Source organism: Gopherus evgoodei, chromosome 1 (assembly GCF_007399415.2).
Source record: "Gopherus evgoodei ecotype Sinaloan lineage chromosome 1, rGopEvg1_v1.p, whole genome shotgun sequence".
Taxonomy (NCBI): domain Eukaryota; kingdom Metazoa; phylum Chordata; order Testudines; family Testudinidae; genus Gopherus; species Gopherus evgoodei.
In genome coordinates this window covers 44015447-44036636 of record NC_044322.1, presented here as the reverse complement: position 1 = coordinate 44036636, position 21190 = coordinate 44015447, and the positions used below count along the sequence as shown (strand labels likewise).

At 44.8% G+C, this 21190-nt stretch overlaps 1 protein-coding gene across 6 annotated transcripts in view; it reads right to left on the bottom strand.

Annotated features, from left to right (window-relative positions):
* The window catches only part of LOC115651744 (WD repeat-containing protein 64-like), a 99254-nt gene that overhangs the window by 40158 nt on the left and 37906 nt on the right, over positions 1-21190 (bottom strand). For all 6 annotated transcript variants that reach the window (XR_004000427.1, XM_030562986.1, XM_030562976.1 and 3 more), the window contains 11 exons: positions 20997-21043; positions 18507-18624; positions 11999-12068; positions 10071-10314; positions 9334-9439; positions 4700-4851; positions 4032-4134; positions 1941-2047; positions 1775-1854; positions 1628-1682; positions 192-237 (listed from right to left, as the gene is read on the bottom strand). Coding sequence is in view for 5 of the 6 variants with exons in the window: in XM_030562986.1 (XP_030418846.1) it covers positions 192-237; positions 1628-1682; positions 1775-1854; positions 1941-2047; positions 4032-4134; positions 4700-4851; positions 9334-9439; positions 10071-10314; positions 11999-12068; positions 18507-18624; positions 20997-21043 (1128 nt within the window). In the remaining variant the exon portion in view is untranslated. The remainder of the gene's footprint in view (positions 1-191; positions 238-1627; positions 1683-1774; positions 1855-1940; positions 2048-4031; positions 4135-4699; positions 4852-9333; positions 9440-10070; positions 10315-11998; positions 12069-18506; positions 18625-20996; positions 21044-21190) is intronic.

Below are 21190 nucleotides of genomic sequence, written 5' to 3'. Positions count from 1 at the left end.
TTGAGTGTTGGACAACATTTTTAGTCTTAGCCCAAAACAGAAACGGTTAATACATCAGTGACTATAAACAGATTTTTCCCCCTTTTCACTTCTAATGAGAAGCAATAAACACAAAATTCAAGGGTTCATTTTAAAATAATAATAAATTTATATTTATACCAAGTCATTTTAGATATATATATTTCACTTACAAAATACATGCTTATTCTTCTATCCCATCCAACAGCTATGATATACCTACAAGAAGATTTAATAAAGTGTTCAGTGTTCTTCTGTTTGATTTTATATACTAGTAATTTCTTAAAAGAGAGATGGTTTTTAAATATTACTGTTTTAAACATCAAGGAAATGGGAAAGTTACACACAGCTTGCCAAAATTAATGAAATAATCCACTGAGAACTGCCTTCATGGAATGATAGCACCTATTAGGACAATATTGTGTTTTTCATTATGTTTCTACAGTGGCTAACACAACTGGGGTCCTGGCTTCTACATGCTATTGTAACACAAATGATAACAACGTGGGAGCACTGTGTACTGAGTAGCAGAGCAACAGCATCTGTCTCAGAGAACTAGGGGTCTGTAAGCCAGCAAGCAGCTTCACTAGCCAGGGAAGGTAAAATAAAGCCAAAACTTCAGTTTGGGTCATACCCTTTTCTTCTGGGCTGGCTTTACCATCACTAGAGGATTCAAAACAAGAGCAAAGTATCTCAGAACACTTGGTCCCAACCACTAGAGGTCTCTGAAGCTTTGAGCAAGCAGGGAAGAGACAGGACACAACCTCCTCCTTGAGTTGCCTTTCCTGGCTATCCTCGATGGGCCTCCTGCCAGATTCCCATGAAGTGACTTCCCTCAGGGTCTTAGGTAAACCCTCATCTTCTCCAGACTGAGCCAGGGGCATTCCATTATGTAATCTCCAGCATACAGTCACATGCTGCTTAGTCAGCTGACCCCTTTCCTCATGGGCTTTGTCTGGTGACAACAACCCCTGTGCCATGCCCCATCAACAGATGTGCTGGCTGCCTCCGCACTTACAGGCCAGTGCTCTATTAAAGGCTCTATAGGCGCTCGTCAAAGAATGTAACCTGCTTTGTACAAGTCTGTTTATTTGCACTGTGTTTAAATTTTCAGAGGTTGTAGTTCTTTTTGTGGCACTGGTGTGACCAATGCTCCAGTAATGTCACAAAGACTCATAGACTCTAGGTCAGAAGGGACCATTATGATCATCTAGTCTGACCTCCTGCACAACGCAGGCCACAGAATCTCACCCACCCACTCCTGCAACAAACCCCTAACCTATGTCTGAGTTATTGAAGTCCTCAAATTGTGGTTTAAAGACCTCAAGGTGCAGAGAATCCTCCAGCAAGGGACCCGTGCCCCACGCTGCAGAGGAAGGCGAAAAACCTCCAGGGCCTCTGCCAATCTGCCCTGGAGGAAAATTCCTTCCCGACCCCAAATATGGTGATCAGCTAAACCCTGAGCATGTGAGCAAGACTCACCAGCCAGCATCCAGGGAAGGAATCACTTTCTACAGAAAACAGGTAGCACTTGCAGTATAAATTCCCACAAAATATATCACTCCCTAGCCCTAGGACAAGGTTCATACCAAGCTGTGAAAGATCTGACCTGCTTCTGTTCACCTCCACGTAGGTGCAGTCACAGACTTCAGCACATTTGTCTTCTGTAGGGAAAAATAAACCAAACATTTATTCTTTTCAATACTTTAAATCATATTTTTCTAGTCTTTCAAATATTTTCCAACATGTTGTTTACCCCTTTTCAAAGTATTCAAACAATGTCCATTGTTGTAATTCCATATTTTCAAGCATCCATCTCTTCCTCCTGTAATTAACCTAAAATGGGATTAAAATTCAGTATATTTCCCACATGTGCCAACAATTTTATATATATCTTCAAATAAACATAAAAAGAAACATACCTTCTTCCACTGACATCAAAGGTCAAACAGGTTATTGCAGCACCTCCATGAGCATCACTAAACTCAAATAAATGCTTTCCTGTTTCAAAATCCCACACTTTAACCACCTTTTAAAAGACAAGCAAACAAATAGCGATTGAAGGAGTGTCTGAAAAGTAGCAGGATTTTTCCATTTTGCCTCCTCTGCACAGCCTTTCTCAACTGCCTTTTTTTTTAGCTGAATGGTGCAGCTGCAGGCAGCAGGAGAGCCTGTTATTTGATCTCCTTTACTGAGATCTTCAATGTCTCAAAATGAGCCTTGGAGGGTGCTTAGATACCAAGGTGATGGCTGTCAAGTATCTACTTATCTTGGATCGGCACAGATGCAAGAAGAAACATACATAGCACTGGTCAACATGACTGCTTGTATTACCATCATTTTAATCAGTATCTAGATTTACATAGGACAAAATTAAGATGGCCTAAATCACGTTGATCTACAGCAACAGCACTAATTACATCACTTTTGCATGTCCACGCTATGCTCCTTGTGTTAGCAGTGCATATCCTCATCAGGAGCACTTGCACTGATTAGCTGTCTGTGTGGGGCGCTATACGATGGCTTCAGGAAGGCAGCAACAGTCAATGTAAGCTACACTGACACTGTGTTGACCTAACCGTATCGACCTAAGCACTACGTTTCTCGTGGAGGTGGAGTATTAAGTCGGTGTAATGGGTGAGTTACATTGGCGGGAGCTACATCTTAGTGTAGATGCTTACAGAGTTGGGTTGACGAAATCTGTCGTTGATGTAAGTGTAGACCAGGGCTCAGTGTTTGAGAGAGAAAAAAGAAACACCGACTCTAGAAAGACACATATTGGGCTGGAGTGGAATCTAAGACCCCAGTCTATACTATAAACTTATATCGCTATAACTACATCACTCAAAGGTGTGAAAAATCCACACCCTAGAGCAACACAGTTATACTGACCTAACCCTTGGGGTAGCTACTGCCTCTCAGGGAGATGGATTAACTACACCAATGGGAGAATCTCTCTTGTTGGCATAGTAACATCTTCACTAAAGGGCTACAGTGGTGCAGCTGCAGCACTGTATGTAAAGACAAGCCCCTAAGTTACATATGCCTCTTCTCAAAAATATGTGAAGTTCTTCTGAAGATGTCACTGTAGATGACATAACTTGATTTATTGCCTTTAAAATATTTCACAGACTGGCAGTTAGCTACACTGGTAATGGGTAGATCTGCTCAAAACTTGGGCTTTCTGGTTCACGAGAAATTGCAACATTTTAAACTTGATTTAATTCCAAATGTCCATGAATCCAGAATTTTTGATGTTTCCAATGAACCAGAAATCCTGGAGAAAAAAACAACCTGATTCTGACACATTACATTTCCAAAACAAAATATGCTCTCCAGGCTAGCAGTTAACTGCAATTGACATTGTGGTCAGCATCACTGCTGCTGTGAGTTTCACCACTGCTAACAGCAACAGTGAGATTGACAAGAATACCAATTGCAGGCAGCAGCTGCCCAGACTTTGAGGTCTGTGGCTCCAGGGTAACCCTGGCATGTGTCCCAGGACCCCAGGGCTTCCAGACTCCTGGTTCAGCTGGTTCCCCCACTTCTGTCCCAGGGCCTCTCGGGTCCCAGCTTTGCACAGTGAGCCTAGAAGCCCTGTGAGCCCCCAGGATTTCTAAGCAGCACGTTGTGCAGCTTGGAACCTAGATTCTGAGTCCTGACTAGAGTGAGGTCTCCCAGGACTTCCAGATTCCTGACTCTACGGCAGAGAGTCTGGAAGCCCTGGCAGGGCAGAGCAGCTCTGAAGCTATGGATCCTGGAAGCCTGGTGTTTCTGGCCCTGGCCTGTCCAGGCAGGTTGATTCACTGAAAGTTTGTCAAACCTGACTTGCTTTCATGAAATATTTCAGGTTTGAAGAACCAGCATTTTCTGACGAAGCTTTTTCACCGGAAAATCTCTGACCAGCTCTAGTAATGGGTGTGTTAAAAATACACAGATTACAATAGATTAGACAGACACATTGAGTCATGTCAGCAACTACATTGCCTTTATGTGGTATTGTTTTCACTTACAGATCCCTCTGAGCAGCTCACCACGTCCCTGAACTCTTTGTTGTATTTGCAGCACAGAACTGGCTCCTTATGAGATACGATCAAGTGGGGCTCTGGAGGAGGCCTATCTCATGGGAAAACAAACCAAAGCAATGCACCATATATCAACCGGACTGTACAAGAGTTGGGGAAAGTACAACGGCATTAAGCATGTCTATGCTATTTCCTCAGTACATCTTCCAAAAGGGGGAAAGTGATGCTGTGACTTTAATTTAAAGATACTGATAGCGGTGGGAAGAAAGAGGGAGGCCTTTAGTCTCCACACTCATCCCATTGTTAGTCTGCCTGCATCTACTAGACCAAACTCTAGGGAATCTTTGCAAATAATTCCCACCTGTGCTGCTGCCATAGAATCATAGAATATCAGGGTTGGAAGGGACTTCCGGAGGTCATCTAGTCCAACCCCCTGCTCAAAGCAGGACCAATCCCCAGCAGCTGTTGTAGTGGGAACCCGAGGAGGGGACAGAGATCTATACTACTCTGTTCCCACAGTGAGCAAACTTCTCCAATTATATTTCAGATGCTCTAGGTTTCCCACACATGCAAACCTCCCGTCCCATCTGTTGAACTTTTGAATAACAGCTGAAGAGGCTCACAAACCCTCAAACTCAAATGGGCTTGCCATGTACCTTAATCTAAGATGAAGAAGTGCAAGTGTATCTGCAGCAACACAAAGTGATCTGCTGCCTGGGGTGTAGTGGCAAGCAGTGAGCTCTCCCTTGATTCCACTGGTTTTGGAACAGGCTGTAAATAAACAGGTTTGGTCCACAATATCCCAGATCTGTAGGAAAAGATGTTACACAAACAGAACAAAAATCAATAGGGTTGTACTCTACTGTCTGACACGTCCTCATGCAATTCTAAAACTACACTGCTATACTTCCCTTCCCACGCAGGTCAGGTAGTTGCGCATGGCACATGCACTGGAAGGTTAGACCCTGACCAACAGTATCCCCAACACAATGCTGCTAGACCAGGGTCTCTGAGCATTTTAGAATCAGAGAAGGGAAGTAAGCAACAGGTTACTTACCCTAAAAATGCTGTGTTACTTTTCCACAGAAGGGAACAGCTACAAGAGAGATTATCCTTGGGGTAGGTCTCTCCCTCTCTCCTGTTGGAGCTGTTCCTCTTTGTATAAGTACATCCATCCATACTTACTCACTCACAGGGCCAAAGAGATTGACTCTATAGACCAGAGGCTAGGGTACTCACCTGAGATGTGGGAGACTCAAATTCAAATCTCTGCTCCAGTGAATAATTAATTAGCTATATAAAGTGGAACTGCTTCAACAGGGGAGATTGAGAGAGACCAATGCCAGGATACCCAATAGCCTGGGGGTTATGTTACTCCCTTGGAATACATAAAACCCAGGTGCAAGTCCATAATCTGAATCAGGCAGAGTAGGGACATGAACCCAGGTCATCTACCTCCTAGGTGAGTGCCCAAACCACAAGCCTATTGGGTATTATATACAACACACCCATGCTAGTCTGAGAATCCTATTGGTCTTAGGCACAAACAAGGGCTCTAAGCAGCTAGTTAGCTGTGGTGCAGCATCAGGACTCAGGCACCTTTTTGTGCATACTCACTGGTAGAAACTTAGGCACCTATAGGGTTAGGCAGCAGCTGAGTGGTGGTTGTGAGAATATCAGTGGCACCTAAGTGTTGGATTAGGCATCTAAGTAGCTTTATATATCTAGTCCTGAGAGTCTTTCCACTGACTTTAGCCCGGGGGTGGGCAAACTTTTTGGTCCAAGGGCCACATCTGGGTGGGGAAATTGCATGCAGGGCTGGGGCAGGGGGTTGGCGTGTGGGAGGGAGTGCGAGGTGTGAGAGGGGGTGCAGTGTGCAGGAAGGGGCTCAGAGCAGGGTGTTGGAGTGCAGGAGGGGTGCGGCAGGGGGCTCAAGGCATGGAGTTGAGGTGTGTTGTGCAGAAGGGGTTTGGGCTTCAGCCTGGCACTGCTTAACTGGAATGGCTTTGGGATGGCAGCGGAGTGCCCCTGTGGCCCCTGGGGTCCACGCGCTGCCCTTGCCTGTGGGTACTTCCCCTGAAGCTCCCATTGGCTGTGATTCCCCATTCCCAGCCAATGGGAGCTGAAGGAGGAGGTACCCACAGGCGAGGGCAGTGCACGGAGCCCTCTGCCCCTGCCCCCCACACACACCAGGGGCCACTGGGATGTGGTGCCAGCCGCTTCTGGGAGCAGCGCAGGGCACATGGGGCGACAATCCCACTGGCCAAATCCAAAGCCCTGAGGGGCTGGATCTGGCCCACAGCCCATAGTTTGCCCACCCCCGCTCTAGCCCTTACTTGGTGAAAGTGCTCTGAGATGAAAGGTGCTATATAAATGTAGACTACTGTTTGTGATTTTCCATCATACCATGGATGCCTAATTCATCCTTAGTCTACACCCAGTGAAGTCAGTGGAAATATACCAGAGATGAATTTAGCCCTATATCTAAATTAATCTTCGGTGTATGTCCACTGACTTCAATGGATATATACTAAGGACGAATTTGGCACTTATGGTATAATGGAAAATGATGAACAATAATTTACATTTATAAAACAAGTCAACCTTTGTGTTGTGTTTTTACAAATTCCAAATAAAATTTTTAATTAAGGGCAATTAAGTTAATCGAAGAGAAAAGGTGCTCACAATGGATGTATACATACTTGGTTCAAACTAAATACAAACTTGGAGAAAAACAGCGGAATCCTCTGGAAACACAGAAGACCCACAAAAACCCCACAAAATGTCTGATTATAAAGTGCAGAGTACAGTTCTAAAGACATGCTTCTGGAAATTAAATAGGTAATTAAAAATAACACTATAATAGTGCTCGCTAATATAGCAGTCAGAAACCTAAACTTAATACTGAAGTCATACATTGGAAAAAGTGCAAAGCCTAATATTATTACTATAGGCAGTATTGGTAGCGCTGCCTATTATTAAGGTTGCTCAACACTTTCATTATAAGACCCTGTTTTCTTTTTTATTTGCTTATTTTAGCAAATTTTAACTACTTGAGCTGAAGTTTTCCATTCTGAGTGTCTACATTAAGCTAAATACTTTTGGAAAATTTCAGCCAAAATGGTTCAGCAGTTTCTGAGAACAAGGGTAAGAAAAAATGTGCTTTAGTCATGTTAAAAAAAAAAATCTATCAAACTTGTCTTTGGAAAGCTCTAGCTCCTCCTTACTTAGGAGAAAGTATGCTTTAGCTTTAGCAAGGGGCCTGGGCTTTTGTGTCAGGGATGTGCTTTTTGCCATCCCCGTGAAAGTCTGCCAAATTTGGTTAAGTTATAAGCCTTCTTTTAAAAAAAAAATCACAGTTTGCACATGCTAAGCAGAGATTAATTTTAGCAGCTAGTCTCCCTGAAGATTCCATCCACCCTGGGCATGCGCCAGCCCAGGACTAAGCAAGACTTTCCCTGCAATTGCAGCTCTTGGCTGCTGTGGGCCATGCTGGGTCTGAGCACCTACACTAAGAGCAGGGAGACTGTGCCACCCTGCTGGGCCCAGGCAGTGTGGACAAGGAAGCTGCCTGATTCAGATACAGAGGGGACAAAAGATTAACCTACTGGGGTTTGGGAGGAGTAGAATGTGACATGGAGCTGGGGATTATAGAAACTGGAACTGGAGAGATCCAGGAGTGGGGGGACTGGCTTGTCACAAAGACTGGGGATGAAATGTTGCTGGGCCAGGGGAGGGGAGGGAGATGGTGACAGGTAGTGCAGAGGAGTGAGACTAGGACTTGCTAGGCAAGGAGACTTGTGGGGTGGGATGAGACATCTAGCCGTGGAGACTGGGACTGGCTGTGCTAGGAGGATGGGACTTGGAAAGGGATGAGAAACCTGGGGTGTGGAAGAGAAAGGACTGGGATAAGTTGAAGGAGATGGGGAAGAAGGGGTCACACTTCAGGGGAATGCACAGAAGAGTCTGTATCACTAGAGTACACTCCCCATCAAAGCCTCAATGGAGCCCAAGATCCCTGAGTGGGTCACACACTGGCTCAGTGTCTCATTCTCCTGTAGTGCTTGTCTACACAGACAATGACAACCTACTACTCCTACCAGTTGTCCTGTTAGCTCAAATGGTAGAGGTCTGTGTGGTGGATCAGGTTCCACCTCTACTGATGACCCATGCAAATGTCAGTATGATTTCATGTGACAGAGTTTCAGGTTTTTTTCAGTTAGCTTTTTGAAAAACTAAGAAATTACACATAAAAATCCACATTAAAAGATTGCAAAGTCAAGCACTCAAAAGTAAGGAAAATGCCAGAATTAATGAGGTCACACGTTGAACAAGAAGAAAGCAGAATATCTGATAGCTTCTCATTAAGTGAGCACTATCCATTCTGTGCACTGAAAGAGGCAAAAGAATTGTGGAAAAAATAGTATGTGTATTTAAAATAGTCTGCCCGTGCAGAAGAGTCCTAATTAAGGTTGCATGAGGAAACCTTAATTCTAGCATTTCCAACCTTAATAATATTATTTTAATGTAGGGTGGTTGTTTTTGTTGTTTTTTTGTGTGTAATACACACACATGTAATACATACGCAATGCATGTAATATATGCCTGGTTAGGAGGTTTCAGAAAATGAAGAAACAGAAATGCATATCCTAGAGAAATTACAATAGAAGCAGCAAAGAATCCTGTGGCACCTTATAGACTAACAGACGTTTTGGAGCATGAGCTTTCGTGGATGAATGCATGCATCTGAGGAAGTGGGTATTCACCCACGAAAGCTCATGCTCCAAAACGTCTGTTAGTCTATAAGGTGCCACAGGATTCTTTGCTGCTTTTACAGATCCAGACTAACACGGCTACCCTCTGATACTTGATACAATAGAAGCAAGATCCCTAAATTAAAAAAGAAAACACAAAGTCACTTTCTAAAGTAGAACAACACTTTAAAAAGTTCAGAGTACTAGATACCTGTTAAAAGTTTTATCATGATTTATGAAACATTTAGCACAAATGCATTTAGTACAACTGAAAACCTAAGAAACTATTGACTCATAGGAGTACTTGCTGGAGTTGCTCTCTACGTTGATCTATTCAAGGGCCAGATCCAACTCCAATTTCGGTTGGAGTCTTTTCTATTGACTTCATTCAAAATTAGATCAGGCCCTACATTTCTATGCTGTACTATTATGTACGTGTTCGTGTTTATTAGACTGAATATATTTATATTTATTTCCACGAATACAAAATAGAGAACTGGAGTAGGATATTGGACACTTGCTGTACATAGTGAGACCTTAATGGTGTTGTCCATGGACATGGAAAATATTTTTGCATCTTCTGCAGATATGGAGAGGTAACAGACTGGTGCTGTGTGGCTTCTGAGCATGCCTGTTGGCTGGCTGAAATTTAATAAGAACAGGTCAATATTAAGCAATTTCAAATTGATTTTCTTATAAAACAAAGTAAAAATAAATGGGCTGAAATCTGCGACTACTTGTATGTTTGGTGGGAACTGTATTTTGTGTTTTCTCACCAAAAAACCCCACATAAACAGAGTGGTCTTCTAATATCAGGCACTTGGAGTGATGTAAATGAAACAATAGCATCTGCTTGCAGAGTTCAGTTTTTAATGAGATGTTAATGCTGCCAAATGGATTCCTAGGCCTCAGTTATACAATGAGCTCTGTGTGGACAGAGATCATCATAGGACTGAGGTCTTAGACACAAGCAAAACCTCAAACCGATATTAGATAAAAAATGGAGGATAGTCCAGGAATGTTTATATTTATATAAAATATTTAAACTTATGGGAATTATTTTCCTGCACGCATGTGCGTGTATTGATATTATCAACAGTGCAGCAGAGCCATTCTCTAAACTCACATATATTTCCAGGACATTTGTGATTGTCTCCTCAATGCACTTAGCTGATCCTTATTAACAAGGCAATACACTAGATATTAATGATAAGTAATTCTTACTATGTGATTACAAAGCCCTATTTCAATGAGTACTGTAACTGTCTCTTACCCAGACATGTAAGGGTTCCACATACGGATGATTCGATCCATTCCACCTGTCACTATGAGGTTGCTCTTTTTACAGAATGCAAATGTTTTTACTCCTTTGTAGACTTGAAACACAGTCTGATCTCCCTCAGCTCTCTTTGGAGGGATTCTAGGTATCACCTGTGCTTTTCTTGCTTTTGAATCTTTCCCACGGTCCTTTATTTTTTTCATCTGCTGCTCAACATTAGTAGCGCCAACAATACACCCTAAAAAGAACATACTCACCTAAACAGCTGATAAATTTGAAAATGTCCTAGACATCTTGGTTCCGACCACCTCCCGCAGATTAGGTACTAATAACTTTCAGCATCAGGAAATGTCTCCCAATAGTCATGGTGGTATAATACAGTATCACTCAATTCACTTTAAATAAAATAACATTCTACATTCTGCATTGACATATTACCACATCTCTGTCATGTTTAAGAATCATAGATGGTAAATCATTTGTGTGCATACGTTTGCTTATTTTAACCTGTAATTAACTCTCATTTCTTTTTCCTAGTTAAACTTTTATATAGTTTATTACAGGATTGGCTACAGGCATTGTCCTTGGCGTAAGATCTAGGTACCAATTGATCTGGGGTAAGTGACTGGTTTCTTGGGACTGGAAGCAACCAGAATATTTTGTGATTTTTGGTCTAATTTATCACTAAGTCTAGCTTGTCTGGATGGTACGATAGACTGGAGAGTCTAAGGGGCTGTCTGTGACTCCATGGTAAGACAGTTACAGTGATCCAGGAGTTCATATTTGTTACTGTGTGGTGAAATCTATTTATAGAACATACCACCAGTTTGGGGTGTCTGCCCTGCTTTTGACAGTCTGCCCTGAGATAGCCACTCATGGCGGTGAGCCACTCCAGACAGCATGACAGCCTGCACAGAAAGGGTACAAATTATCTACTGAGCAATGTTCTTGAATGAATACTGATAAAAATATCAGAAGGACTAGAAAATATTTCAGAGAAATAGGAGATGGGTTGTAAACCTGGCCCAAGCAACTGGCTTTTATAAAGTAGATTACAGAGGTTTTTATCACTACATTAGTGTGTATAAAACACCATGCAAAAGCTACTCTCATGGTATTTCCACCTGGAACAGGAATGAAATTGTTGGCAGTCTCAGGAGAAAGCCTATTCTTGTAAGGTTTCCACTAATAGCCACATAATTGTGATGGAAACAAGAGAACTGGATAGTTTGGACAAACATACTGGGCTTGATGCAGGCCCTTGTCAGGGGACATAGCAGCAAAATCTGCTTGTGACTCTCCTTCTGCCAGAAGGCCCATGGCCAACTGGTTCAGTTCCCAAACTGTGTGGGGCTGGTCAGGGATTGGGGCCAAGACAGCAGGGACATGCACTGATTGGTGTGTCTCCTGCACAGCCCCAGATGGCATTTAAAAATTGCCCCCCCTTCTGACTCAACTGGCCCTGAGAGCACAATATAGAATCATAGAATATCAGGGTTGGAAGGGACCTCAGGAGGTCATCTAGTCCAATCCCCTGCTCAAAGCAGGACCAATCCCCAGACAGATTTTTACCCCAAATGGCCCCCTCATGGATTGAACTCACCACTCTGGGTGTAGCAGGCCACTGGTCAAACCACTGAGCTACCCCTTCCCCTATGGAAGGTCATTCTAGCCTCCTAATAATAGGATACTTAGCAGAACTAAATCAGAGGACTGAAAAACTCTGAGGCTCTCCCATCACCAGTTACAATCTTACATATAGTGGCACTACTAGAAATAAAGCCAACCAGGTGACAACAACGTGATCAGCACTATACCACAGGTAAGACTGCAGCAGACATGGAGAGGGAACTGTGTGTAAATCAGAGAAACATTAAGTTGAAATAAATTCCTAGAGGCCTTAATAGGAGTAAAATGGTTACCTATTACTAAAGCTGTAGGTTCATGGTTGGAGGTAGAAATCACTGCTTTAATGGAATCATAGTAGTGCAGCTAAAAGGAACAGAACAAGAGATTACTATTTAATATAAATGATACACAATACTGATTAGAAGAGAATATAGTGTGCTGGGATTATTTCATTTGTTTCTGTTCTTAGAATGTTTTTGTTTCTGAAGGCAGGATGAATAAATAAGAACATTTAAAGTTGTTTGCCTAAGGGTGGGTTGAGTGAGTGCATTACAATGGCTCTTATTCCAGCACCTTTCTGCTGTTTTCTCACGTAAAAAGGACAGAATGTGCATATATCACTCCTTTGTGTATCCAAAAGCATAACATGCAGATTCTAAATTCCATTTCAGGATTGTCTGTGCAAGTCAGAGGCGTCCCTACATCTTCCCAGATGGACCAGAACATGGAAAACAATTTGCTACTTCATCTGAGCTAGAGTCAGCCTGGTGGGGCCCCCACTGCTTCCAGAAACCAGCAGCAGCAATTAGAAAAGTAAAAAAATACTCAGCGCCCATCATGTACACTGGTATGTAACCTCCAGACTGGTTATTGGCCTTCAAGAACATAAAACATGACCCATAAATCTGCACTTTAGTACAACTCTTGACCCTTCCTTCAAGGTCAAGGAGAGTTCTCAAGCATCCAGCCCAGTGTGGTGCTGCTGCACATGGGTTCAGGATTTGGGACCCTAATGTCTATGGCCAGGTCCAGACTAGAGCTTTAAATCGATTTTAAGAGCTTTAAATCGATTTTAAGCTGTAACCGTCCACACTACAGAGTGCATAAAATCGATTTTAAGGGTCCCTAAAATCGATTTTGGAACTCCATCAAAACGAGAGGAGTAACCCCAAAATCGATTTTTTAAAATCGATTTTATGATAGTGTGGACGGCCATCGAAGTTAATGGCCTCCGGGACGTATCCCACAGTGCTCTAGTGGCCGCTCTACACAGGTAAAGGTACTCTTCTGCTGGCCAGGTAAACAGGAAAAGCCCCGGGAACTTTGAAATTCCATTTCCTGCTTGCACAGCGTGGAGCTCTCAGCAGCAGAGAGAACAATGCAGTCTCCTGAAAATAGGAAAAGAGCTCCAGCATGGAGCACACAGGAGTTACAGGATCTGATAGCTGTATGGGGAGAAGAGTCGGTGCTTTCAGAACTGCGCTCGAGCAGAAGAAATGAGAAAACCTTTGAAAAAATTTCTAATGCCATGCGGGAGAGGGGACATACCAGGGACTCGTTACAGTGCCGAGTGAAAGTGAAAGAGCTCAGACAGGCGTATCAGAAGACCAAAGCAGCAAAGGGCAGGTCAGGCTCTGCCCCCAAAACATGCCGGTTCTACGACGAGCTTAACGCAATATTGGGGAACAGCGCAACGACGAACCCCCCCTTGTCTGTTGATTCAGAGGTGGGCGTCGTGATTCCTGCAACTACGGAAGATTTATTTGATGGCGATGATCAGGATGATGAGGACCAAGAGGAGGGGGCTCCAGCAGAGAGCACAGAGCATTTTATCCCCCCAAACAGCCAGGATCTTTTCCTCACCCTTACTGAGGTTCCCTGCCAGCCATCTCAAGGCATTACTCCAGAAAATGAAGCTGAGGGACCGTCCTCTGGTGAGTGTAATTTTTCTTACCTTTCCTAAAACACTGACCCATGAGGTGGTTTTTAGAAAAGTCTCCATCCTGCTTGTTCGGGGAATGCGAGAGCAAAGCAGGGAAGGAGAGCAGCCTCGCCGCGGTTTGCTCTCCCGTTCCACGAACCACCCAGCAAACCGCAGGCAAGGAGACCTGCTTTTTTGGTGGAATGCGAGAGCAAAGCAGGGAAGGAGAGCAGCCTCGCCGCGGTTTGCTCTCCGGTTCCCCGAACCAACCAGCAAACCGCAGGCAAGGAGACCTGCTTGTTCGGGGAATGCGAGAGCAAAGCAGGGAAGGAGAGCAGCCTTGCCGCGGTTTGCTCTCCCGTTCCACGAACCACCCAGCAAACCGCAGGCAAGGAGACCTGCTTGTTCGGGGAATGCGAGAGCAAAGCAGGGAAGGAGAGCAGCCTTGCCGCGGTTTGCTCTCCCGTTCCACGAACCACCCAGCAAACCACAGGCAAGGAGACCTGCTTGTTCGGGGAATGCGAGAGCAAAGCAGGGAAGGAGAGCAGCCTCGCCGCGGTTTGCTCTCCGGTTCCCCGAACCAACCAGCAAACCGCAGGCAAGGAGACCTGCTTGTTCGGGGAATGCGAGAGCAAAGCAGGGAAGGAGAGCAGCCTCGCCGCGGTTTGCTCTCCCGTTCCACGAACCACCCAGCAAACCGCAGGCAAGGAGACCTGCTTGTTCGGGGAACGCGAGAGCAAAGCAGGGAAGGACAGTAGCTTGATTACCAGTACAATCTACTACAGGGATTACTAGCCATTATTAACTTCCCATTTTCTCCGGACAAGGTCTGTGTGCTTCCCTGACCTGCGTCTGAGCAGAACTCTCTGTCCTCAGCCACAAGCAATAAGTATTAAAGGAATCCTAAGGTGACCTTGTGGTAAAGTAAAATGTTCAAGGTTCGGTAACAGGCACAGGTCAGTGAGGAGAAAGACTGTATGAATGGTTGTGTGAAATGTGTCTCATGATTCTTTTATCACTCTTTCCAAACCCCACCCCCCCACACACAGCTGCACATTTCTCCAGCCTCCCTCTCGCTTCTCATCCACGTGGGGGGGGGTATCATAAGAAGATTGAGGAAAAGGAGGACGCGTGAGGACATGTTCACCGAAATTATGGCAGTGACCCGTACAGAGAGAGCTCAGCAGGGAGACTGGAAGCAATTGGTCGCAAAGTACAGGGAGGCTGCCAGTCAACGCGAAGACAGGAGGGACGCCAAAAATGATGTCAGGTGGCAGGAAGATCAGCGCTGGCGAGCAGCAACTCTGGATCTTCTTCGTGATCAGACTGACATCCTCCGTGATATGCTGCAAGAGCTCCGTGGTTTCAGAATGCCCCTACAGCCCGTGTATAACCTCCCTCAGTACTCACCCTGTCCCACACCTTCCAGAACCAGGCGTGTAAGAACGCGTGGGGGAAGGCTCTCTACACCAGCCCCCTCCACTGCTGCGGACACTCCAACCAGAAGGCTTTCATTAGATTGAAAAGCCCTTTGTGTCCTGTTTTTTCCCTCCTCTAATGATCCAAACTTCTCCCATGGCACCTTTGCCTATTTTTACTCTCAGGTCATGCTATTAAGGAAGTGTGACTGTAGTTTGGTAATGAACTGAAGCAAGCAGCTTTGGAAAGCTGCACGGAAGCTAGTTATCAGCATCAGGATTTGACAATTGGGGATATGGGTAATAAAGGGAAAACAAAGAAAGCAGCCATACCGTACCCTGGTCCATGAGAATTCTTGTTCTGTCTACTGTGATGCACTTTCTTCTTTCAAACCTCCCTCCCCCTTCCTCCAAACCTCCCTCGCTCCGTCCCCCATAGAACGCTGAGTTATGAAATTTCAAGCACAGTATTGTAACAACAAGCTTGATGCTTGATTGATGAAAGGATCTGATTTTAAATAAAGAACACAATTCTTGTAACACATAGTAGTAACTTTATTTTCAATAAAAAAGCAGTTAAGGAAGGTTGCAGGTCCTGTGCCTAGCAGCAGACGGAAGCAGCTAATGGTGGAGGTAGGTAATAATTGGGAAATACAGAATTATATGTTTTCCAATGGACAGCTCTCGCAAGTAACCTAAGCAAGCAATTGAGGAATGCTGCAGGCAAAGTATCTTGCAGCAGCAACACCGCATAGCCGGGGAGGGCAGCAATCAATTGAAAGGAAAATCAGCATTCAAACTGTACCCTGGCCCATGAGGAAGCTACTTTTCAGTGCTTCTCTGATGCGCACAGCATCCTGGTGAGATCTTCTAATTGCCCTGGTGTCCGGCTGCGCATAATCAGCGGCCAGGTGGTTTACCTCAGTCTCCCACCCCGCTATAAAGGCCTCCCCCTTGCTCTCACAGAGATTGTGGAGCACACAGCAAGCAGCAATGACAAAGGGGATATTGGTTTGGCTAAGATCTGAGCGAGTGAGAAGCGTTCGCCATCTCGCCTTAAGCCTGCCAAATGCACATTCTACCACCATTCTGCACTTGCTCAGCCTGTAATTAAACAACTCCTGAGCACTGTCAAGGCTGCCTGTGTATGGCTTCATTAGCCAGGGCATCAAGGGGTAGGCTGGGTCCCCAAGGATAACTATAGGCATTTGGACATCTCCAACTGTTATTCTCTGATCAGGGAAGTAGGTCCCTTGCTGCAGCCGTTTAAACAGTGTAGTGCTCCTGAAGACACGTGCGTCGTGAACCCTTCCTGGCCATCCCACGTGGATGTTGGTGAAACGTCCCTTGTGATCCACCAGGGCTTGCAGAACCATCGAAAAGTACCCCTTGCGGTTAATGTACTGGGCACCCTGGTGTTCCGGTGCCAAAATAGGGATGTGGGTTCCATCTATGGCCCCCCCACAGTTAGGGAATCCCATTGCAGCAAAGCCATCCACAATGGCCTGCACGTTTCCCAGAGTCACAACCTTTCGAAGCAGCAGCTTAATGATTGCTTTGGATACTTCCAGCACAGCAGCCCCCACAGTAGATTTGCCCACTCCAAATTGATTCCCGACTGACCGGTAGCTGTCTGGCGTTGCAAGCTTCCATATGGCTATTGCCACTCGCTTTTCCACTGTGAGGGCTGGTCTCATCCTGGTGTTATGCCGCTTCAGGACAGGAGAAAGCGAGTCACAAAGTTCAAAGAAAGTGCTCTTACGCATGCGAAAGTTCCGCAGCCACTGCGAATCGTCCCACACCTGCAGGACTATGCGGTCCCACCAGTCAGTGCTTGTTTCCCGTGCCCAAAAGTGGCGCGGAACGGGTAGAACCTCACCCATAACCGTCAGGAGCTCCAACGTGCAGGGGCCCGGGGTGTCAGAAAACTCGTTCTCCAGTTCGTCATCGCTGTCGTCCCCGCATTCAAGCATTCTCTCTTGCACTTCTGCATCATGGGTCAGCAGTGATAGAACGAGAATGCGTGAATTATTTACAGCATTCGCGATCAAGGACAAGAGCAGACCTGGATCCATGCTTGCTGCAAAATGGCGTTTCCCTCACTGCAGCCAGTAAAAACAGCGCGAACTGACTGTGTGCCGTTTACAGGAAGGGGGGGGGGGGCTGTACCCAGAACCACCCAGGACGGGGACTTTGATCCCATCATGCACTGGGCTAGTAACCCATAATTCCAAAGGGCAGGGACCCGTGCAGGAACTGTGGGATAGGTACCCAGAGTGCAACGCTCAGGGAAAACATGGACGCCAGGGAACATGGACGCTCAACATCGATGTAAGTAGCTCTAGTGTGGACGCGCAAAATCGATTTTATAAAGCCTGCTTTATAAAATCGATTTTAATAACATCGATTTTACCCTGTAGTGTGGACGTGGGCTAAGCCACACTGATCCAGTGACGAGCATGCTGGGGCTGGGGGAAGAGGAAGCCATTACTCTAGATATGAAAGGAGTGTAAATTGTGCAGAAGTTACTCCAGTGCTGAGGCTGCAATAGAGACCCAGTTGCTTGGTCTGTGCAATGGGGCTAAAATTTGGATCTAAAATTCTTTCTAGATATGAGGGCATAGCTTTAGAAAAGCTTATGGTGCTATAATAAATACATTTTATCTCTAGTGCCCTGCTCAGATACAAAATGTGTATCCACATCCAATCCACAGTCCGCAAAGATGGTCCGTGGATAAAAAGCGGATCTCCACAGATTTGCAGGGCTCTATTTATCGCATCAGATCAGCTAGTGAGTCAATGTATAAATATGCTACTAGCCCATCTCCACTGGAACTACCTTTATCGTTCCAAAACTCAGAATAGCTTCAGAGAGCTACCAAATACTTCCTTCTTATCCCCCAAAATGATATTGTTGAAAGGTCCAGGATGGGCAACGTTCGGTCCAGGGGCAGTGACAACTTCAAAGTTTGTACACTTTGCAGTCAGGGCTATAAAAGATCGAGAGCATTTCTTTAGTTCCATGCCCGTTCTCCTTTAGATTCTGACTTTCGATCCTGGGGGTGCAGTAATCCCAAACTCAGATCTTTCCTTATTCAGGCCCCAATCGGCAAGGAACTTACACACGTGCCTAACTTTAAAAGCTTGCACTACAGAAGTCAAATTGAAAACTAAACAGTTGTTGAATTGGGCTTCACAATTTTCAATCTGAATTTCATGCCTTATTCTCTATTGTCAAGCCCTCATTCTTTCTTATATCAAGTTTGACAGTTTGTGCCATTTCCCTGTTCTTCCTATCATACTGCTGACAGTGCTATTCTAAATGACAAGTAAGAGTTTTTTCTGTAGACTGACTAGATGCTGTGGCTGAAACCTTATTTATCTATTCCCATGGTGATTTCTTTTATAGAAAACTTTCAATTTTATTTCTTTTGGGGTCAGGAAGGATTTTGGTTCTTTTACCTGTGTAACCCAGTCCCCATGCACTTTCCAACGAATGTAAGTCACATTTGGAGAAAGAACAGCATTCTCAATGCCAATACTAGGCAGGTTTTCAGCCACTGGCAGTTTCTTCCACGTTCTGAAAAATCAAGGTACAAAGAAGAGAAGAGAAACGGCAACCATCATCCTTAAGTGCTAGGAAGCAAATATTTCCTCACCCTTCTTGGTCGTGCACTGCTCCTAAAATCTGGACTATTTCTGGCATTAAGCTCCCAAACTGAGGTTGTTATTTCAAAAGACTGTATCTTGCCTTTTGGGATACTGAAAAGTTGCCCCAGCAATTTCTGATTGCAGGCTACTACAGCAGACACCCTGCTGAGGAGAGAAGAGTAGTTGTTGGAGAAGCCAGCAAGGGAGCTGCCTGGGTCTATATTAGCAAGGATCCAGGGAGGACTGATGGATGGGGGAGGGCAGACCGCTTGCTGGGAGTCACTAGTGGGCAGGGGTCATACAGGGGGAGGAAAAACGACTGTCTACTTTTCCAAGCTCTGCCCATGTGAGTTGCCAAAATGAAACAGTGCTTAGAGTAGATCTTGTGGCTTTCTGAGCTCCTCCTCAGTAGGACTTGAATATGCCCATGGGCTCTACTGGGCTCCTGGGTCCTGGCTCCCTTATGACTCTGGACAAAAAATAATTAGTGGCATTGCCTAATGCCACCCACTTATGGCAGCAAAATGAGACATTACCCACAGTAAATTGTGCAGTCTGTGGCACTTCCTCTCCTCCATGAGGAATTAAATAGTTCATCATCATCACTGGGTATTTGAGTTAAATACTGCATGATTTGGAAGACTGGCAGGACGACACTCAGAGCACCCTGATCCTTCCCCGGGGCCAGAGCCAGGGAGGGGCACCCTCCCCTAGCACTGGGGAACCTACCCAACAGGGGGCACAGGAACCTCCAACGGGGGAAAGAGAGCTACCAGAGACAGGGCTTAATAGGGCGGAGACCAGGGCTTTGTCCCAAGGTGGGGAACCCGAGGCACAGCCAACAAGAGCTGTGCTCCAGCCCAGTCAGTGAGAGGGGACAGGTTCCACTCTCCACCTCAGCAGCTGATTTTCAGACGGAGCTGCAGAAGGATCTATCCTTGAGAACTAGACAGCAAGAAAGGAGTCAGAACACTGTACTGCTGCATATTGGCTCAATCTGAGCCCTGCTGGTGGGGTCCATTCTTTCCTTCCCCTCCCTATGCTGGAGAATACAGCAGCTTTTTCCCCTCAGCCATGAGGATATGTACAGCTCCTTTTCTGTCAGGGAGAACAGTGTGGGAATGCTCTCTTCTGTAGTGTCCACCACACATTTTTTCCTGGACAAAGTGGCCTCAAGCTCATTTTCCCACTCTTCGGTATCTCCCTAGCATCACCCTCGTCTACATATACTTCCTTGGGGTTTTTTAAATGTAGCAAACACAAGCCGTCCCTTACTGGCTGTCCCAACATGTTTGCTTATGGAAACAACTGGCCAAGTTACAAATGAAGTTAAACTGCTAACTCTCTACGCTGGGATTTTAATGCCAACAATTGTTGAGACATGTTTCAAATGTCATAGCGGCTAGGAGCAACACTGGTAAAACAGTTCATAAAATGTTGCTCAAACCATAAGGGTTTGGATTCCTGACCATTGGTATCGAAGGTTTAGGATTTCAAGCCAGCTGAGTGGAGGTGGAAATTGTTTCACAGTCCAACCCTTCAACCCTTTGAAAAATGACTAGTAGTCAGGGTCCTTACAGGTGTCCCTTGGTAAATAAATGAACTTTGTTGTCCACTGAAGGAAGGACAAGAAGGAATGGGCTTAATCTGCAGAAAGGGAGATTTATGGTAGATATTAAGGAAAGCTTTCTAACTGTAAGGGTAGTTAAGCTCTGGAATAGGCTTCCAAGAGAGGTTGTGGAATCCCCATGACTGGAATTTTTTAAGAATAGGTTGGACAAACATCTGTCAGGGATTATCTAGGTTTACTTGGTCCTACCTCAGCACAGGGGGATGAACTCAATGACCTGTGGAAGTCTCTTCCAGCCCTACATTTCTATGATTCTACTAGGTTATGGGCAAATGATTTGGCCACAGACACTGAACTGGGGTTTCTTGGAACAACAATGAAAAAAGCAACAAGTGCCACCTGTTGGGTTAATCATGTAGGTGTCTAAATATTTTTGAATCTGCTGTATTTCTCTTCATTTTCTCTGCATCCAAGTTTCGTATCCTCTGACACTTGGAAGCCTGCTGCACTAGTGTCATGTCCAAGGATCCCAACTTGATACCTCTGCAGACACAAGAGCCAGAATGCTTTGGGGACGTCAGTTAAAAGCACAGATCAGTGTAACAGAAGAAAATGAGCACAGTTAACCTCCGTGATAACACTTATAAAGATTTTTAGTGTTCAGTTAAATAGACGAAGCAACAGTATTTTTGTCAGTTTTTTAAATTACATTTAAAATGTAAAGTACTTACCGTAGAAGTTCCCCCACAGAAGACAAAAGCAAGATATTCACACATCCCTGAAAATTGGAAAAAAAAAAAAGTTATAGAAATTTAAAGTATATGGCTAAATTCTGTAGTTCTTATTCAGTCTCTGAAGTAAGTGGGAGGAGATTTACCAGAATGAGGATTCCTGGACTATATTTAGCAGATGGATAATTAATGTT